Source organism: Triticum aestivum, chromosome 1D (genome assembly GCF_018294505.1).
Source record: "Triticum aestivum cultivar Chinese Spring chromosome 1D, IWGSC CS RefSeq v2.1, whole genome shotgun sequence".
In the NCBI taxonomy this organism is placed as follows: Eukaryota; Viridiplantae; Streptophyta; class Magnoliopsida; order Poales; family Poaceae; genus Triticum; species Triticum aestivum.
Window position 1 is genome coordinate 473,168,948 of NC_057796.1, and position 5,535 is coordinate 473,174,482.

The window sequence follows — 5,535 nt, forward strand, 5'->3', positions numbered from 1 at the left end:
TAATTAAAATTCCGGCTAATGCATGTGGGTTCTTAGATTTGGCACAGATTGATCTCAAACTAAAATCTCCTGGGCGAGTTCTTGTTCCAAATACTAGTCGACAGACCATCCCCGGTTCTTTTCATCAGTCCAATCCGAAACATAGGCAGTGGCCGGCCCGACGGTTTGCTTGCTTCCTAATTAAATTGTAGGGGTTGAAGCGGCATCCAAGAGTCTAAGGAGAACTATTTCACCTGGTGTTTAATTGTTGAAGTGTTTTTAGTGGAAATCGCCAGTGTGACACCTGCTACTAACAAATTGACTTACATTGCTTTCTTTGCTGGGCTTTTGCAAGCGGGCTCAAAGAGAGTGTGGCCACCTACTCTGGGCCGACTGGATTATCTTGAACGGTTATCTATAGGATTTAGTGTTATCAGATCCTAAATTATGAGCCAATTTAAAATTAAACTAGAAAAATGTGTGAATACATGAAAAATAAATAAAACTCTAGGCTTCAGAAACGGTATTACATGCATAAATTGATTTTCTATCTGATACATAAATTAGTAGAAAACAGACATTTGTGGTACAAAAACTGATCACAAAACAATTTGCGGCTCGAGTCCATTGTCATAAAAAATAATAACAACATAATAGAAGAAAAAAATGGTTTAACAATTTATTCTAGTGACATAATGAACCAAAACAATGTGCAATAAAGGAAAGTGCATTTCAAAATAACAAACATGAGCAAAAGAAAGTAAAAGTATGTAAATTCTACTTCTTTTTGTACCTCACAGTTGTCATCTTGTGATAGCTTTTATAGTATTACTTTTTCCCATACTTTACCCCTTAGTTACGATGTCGTGACAATTTTTTGCTCTTTTTATAGTCCCAAAACTAACAAGCTAGATGTAATTGCTAGGACTAGGAGGATGTGACAACCGATGGATGTGAAAGATCATTGATGTCGACCAAGGGGGTGAGTCGAGGGGAGTGAATAGGCGACTAACATTTTTTTCATTGATTTTAGGAATATTGTGGAGATATGAAGGTCGTGTAAAATGCAACTACATGAGATAAACCCTGCATGTAGTACACAAGCAAATACACGAACAAGATTAACAAGTTTGATGTTTCTATCAGAATTTGTGTTCCTCTGATGTTTGTTGGCATATATATCCATGGGCGTAAAGGCGCAGAGCATGTGGTACCTGACGCACTGGCTGATGGGAGTAGTGGTGTGTGTGGTGGGAGTAGCCACCGTCTACATCGACCTCCACACATACAGGGAGAGGACCCGCAGGAGAATCAGGTTCTAGACGGTGCTCCTCACCTCCAAGATCTCCAACATGGTGCTCATCTACCTCCTGCAGGACAGGTGGAACCACTCGTGCGGCAAGAGGCGGCCACCAACAAGCAATCAACATGTTCAACGACAATGGAGAAGCCGTCGTACCCCACCAACGACCACAAGGGGGTGGCCGTCATGCCATAACAATAGTATGCCGACGGGAGGGAGCTTGGAGGAATGGCACCGACGATCTGTACAGTTCCCTCCGATTCGTTAATTCAAGCTGAAGATTGGACAGCTTTCAGGATCACATAGCTAGATAGACAGAAACACGTTCACACTGTTTCATTTTCACCAGGCCTGGCCATTTTTCAGGATCGCATGATCGATCAACAAGGAGATTGCTTAAGCCAAGGTACGGAGTATGTACTCAGATTCACACTGCATGAAAGGAATGCATGACAATAGATCAACATTGATGTTTGCTTAACTGAATCTATAAACCATCCATGCCATGCGCACATATGTTTGATCCTCTTATGCATACCAGAAACCCCATGAGGACACTGTTACAGCAGACAAACTAAACTTTGGAAGCAAGCTTGGCGATGAGCTGGTTCAGAACGGAATGATCGGTTGCACCTATGTGCTCCCAGTCGCTGGTCGCCATGACTTGTCCCAAGTCTGCAGCTGACTGAACTTTGAGGAACTCCAGGCACGCCTCCTTGAGTCCACAGCATTGGAGCTGCGCTGCCACCGCAAGGATGGCCGACACCGAGCTCAAATCTATGTGCTCCAGCAACCTCTCTTCACACATCGACTTGAGCCTCTGGAGATCAAACCTATCCGCCGCGGCAAGCAAGTGACGCAGCCATGTAACCTCCTCAGCTCCACCTTCTTCTACTTCTGCTTCTCTTTCCGCCTCCATCTCCGGCATCAAGTCAGTGTAGATGAAACCAAGCAGTGCCTTGAAGATGTCCGGTTCCATGTCTTGTATTCGTATGGCGGCCGCCGTGGTCCCCTCCTTCATGGGGCCAAAGAGCTGTGCCATGAATACAGCGGAACGGGACGCGAGCACACACCGGTGGGCGGCGAACGTCTCATGGCCGACCTCGAACGTCACATCGGCGCCCACCTTGGTCATTAAGAGATGGCTCAGATGCTCGCTTATGTTAGATGACGGCACCTTTACCAAGGGAGCAGCAGCAGCAGCTTGGGCGATGATGAAATCGCACCGGATGGTGAAACAATCATCCTTGAGATGCTCCGAATTCTCAAGGTCCTCGCCTTTTATGAAACAACTGCGGCCCCAAGTAGAGCCACTGCCAGAGAAGTCGCATGCTTTGATTGCACGGATGAATGCCTGATCTTGCTTGCTAACCTCATCAACCAAACTAAACTGGAGATGCACCTTCAAAGGCCGTGCAACATCCTGGTCAAGCACGAGATAAACAGAGATGAAACCGACATCCTCCGGGGAATAACCATTGGGATGGAACCTCAGAACCCATCGATAGCCTCCAGCTTTGAAAGTGCGGCCCATGATTGTGCCTCCATTGGGCAGGTCCTTGATGCGGGAGTAACCTTCCACCACAAGCAGGTGATAGTAGGAGCTGCCTCTGCTGGCCGCGCTGGAGCCGGAGTAGATCGTGTCCGACTCCGCGGACGGCCGCGGCAGCCTGCCGCCACCGCCGGCGACGACGGATACGCCGGCGAACGACATGGTTCCTGCGATCTTGTGGGCTAGCGCTTTGACGATGTGGAGCAGCAGGGGTCGCTGGCCGAGCGTCGAGCCGGCGACAGGGGAGGGCGGAGGGAGAGGCGGCTTGGGGGAACGGCCGCACGGGGGAGGGGTTTCGGCAGGCGCAGGGAGTGGTCGACGGCGAGGCGGCGCAGGGCAGTGATCTGCGGCGAGGCGGCTCTGGGAAGTGGTCGGCGGCGAGGCGGCGCTGAGGGCGGCGGCGGCGAGGCGAGGGATTTGGCGTTGGGGACGGCGGCGGTGCGAGAATGGCGACTGGCCAGCAAAGCAGGAGAGAGAGCTAGGTTAGAAACGGGGGAAGCGGCCCATGAAAATTCCGCGCGGTGGGCTGAAAAGGTCCCGCTGGCTGGCCCAATTGTTAGGGCTTTTACGCGAAATATGGCCGCCGCCCATTTATTTTTTGAAGAACGCTCACACTCAACCGACTGATAAATTCTTCTCACCTCAAAAAAAAAAGGACTGATAAATTCTTCTAAAAAAACCGGCTGATAAATAGGTGCGCATCGGCCGACTGATAACATCGACATCCATAGGTACCATGTGCATCTCCAACGCTTGAACATCACATGTCCTTGATGCGGAGCAAATTAAATTAAATCACAGACTAATCCAGGTGGGTTCTCTGATTTTGCACAAAATGGTCTCAAACTAAAATCTCTCGATAGTCACTTATCAATCCAAATACTAGTCGATAGACCATCCCTAATTCTTTTCATCACTCTAACCCGGAACATGGGCGACGGGCGGGCTGATGGTTCGCTTGCTTCATAATTAGATTTCAAGAGTCGAAGCCGCGTCTAATAGTTATAGTTTTTAGTGAAAATCACCTATATGACAACCACCGCTAAAAGACTGCTTACATTCAAGTCAACTAAAAATAAGATTGGCTTACATTTTTTTTGCTAGGCTTTTGCAAGCTGCCTCAAAGGGAGGCGAGCACCTACTCTGGCCGACTGGATCATCTCTTAAGGTTAGCATTTAGTGTTACAAGATTGTAAATTATGGGCCAATTTGAAATTTATAAACTATAAAATGTGTGAATAGATGAAATAGATACAAAACTTTAGACTCTAGAAACATTACAAGCATATAAATCAATTTTATATCCGATACATTTTGCAACTAGTAGAAAACAGACATTGGTGGTACAAAGAAGTGAAAACAAAACAATTTGCTGCTCGATTACATGCTCATAGAACATAATAACCGCATAATGAAAGGAAAATTTTGGCTGAACAATTTACTTTAGGGACATAACCAACCGAAACAATGTGACCGATAAAGAAAAGGAAATTCATCTCGAAATAGTTAACGTGAACAAAATAAAACAAAGTAAATGTAGATAAATTTCTACTTTCTTTTTATACGTATCATATAGTTGCCATCTTATGGTAGTTTTTATAGTATTCTTTTTTTCGTATTTTTTACCCTTTAGTGTGACATTTGTTTGCTCCTTTTTATAGTCCGCAAACTAACAAACTAGATTACTTGCTAGGATGATGCGAGAGCTGATGGATGGTAAAGGGTCATTGATGTCGATAGGGGGTGAGGGGAGGGGAGGGAATATGCGAATCACATTTTGGGGAGCGCTGCGGGTCGGCTAGGTGATGATCTAAAAAGATCGACCGCCTCACCGGCTCGTTTGATGGAGCCCGTAATAGTCATCTAATGGACCGCCACAGGATCGTAAGCCTATGCAACAAGGCTAGCATCGCGTTCATTCCGCTGCAACAGAAGCCTTGTTGCAAAACACCACCGAACCTTTTTTTTTTCTTTTTGAAACAAGACCCTTGTTACAAAACCAATTCACACCGAACCTTTTTTTGTGCTTTCTGAAACAAAACCTTTATTGCAAAAACCTTCTGAAACAAGACATGTGTTGCAGAAAAAAAAACTTCATCACTGAACCATTTTTTTTCTGAAATAAGATCTTCATTGTAGAAATCTTCTGAAACAAGACCCTATTGCAGAAACCTTATGATAACGTTTGCGTGTGCGAGCACTCGAGTAGGACTGATCCGATGGCTACGCAGGCATCGGATTCTGCGCGTGCATTAGCCGGCTGAAGGATGGTGTTTTCCAAAAAAAAAAGCATTTTTTGTTGAATTTAGGGAAATTGTGGAGATATAAAGGTCCTATAAAACACAATTATATGTGATAGACCCTCTATGTAGAGTGCGAGCTATTGGTGCTCGAGCACCAGGGAGGATGTTATTTTCCAAACATAAAAAGGCACATTTAAAAGTTGCAAAAAAAATCCATGAAAATTTATATGTGTTCAGCACGAACGTGTGAAATTTTGTTTAAAAATATTGCGATTTGTAGGCTGTACAAAAAAACAAAATTCCGGCCCAACAACAAAGAAAAAAGGTCCACCCGTGAAAGTATAATGTTGTGAAATTTTACACATACATAGTATACATGTGTACTATGTGTGTTCGCAGAAAAATTAAAAAAAAACCCGCATGAAATTTGGATTTTGAAAATGAGCTCCCGTTGGCAT

The 5,535-nt window shown here is 45.1% G+C and overlaps 1 protein-coding gene across 1 annotated transcript; it reads right to left on the bottom strand.

Moving 5' to 3' along the window:
- Positions 1 to 976: 976 nt before the first annotated feature.
- On the bottom strand, positions 977 to 3,305 carry LOC123183128 (BTB/POZ and MATH domain-containing protein 3). The gene has a single exon (XM_044595867.1). The coding sequence runs from the start codon at positions 2,994 to 2,996 to the stop codon at positions 1,857 to 1,859; it is 1,140 nt and encodes a 379-aa protein (XP_044451802.1). The 5' UTR covers positions 2,997 to 3,305; the 3' UTR covers positions 977 to 1,856.
- Between the last annotated feature and the right edge of the window lie 2,230 nt (positions 3,306 to 5,535).

What these genes read in the sequence shown, in the direction of transcription:
- LOC123183128 (XM_044595867.1), bottom strand. Translation starts at nt 2,996, where the DNA reads ATGTCGTTCGCCGGCGTATCCGTCGTCGCCGGCGGTGGCGGCAGGCTG.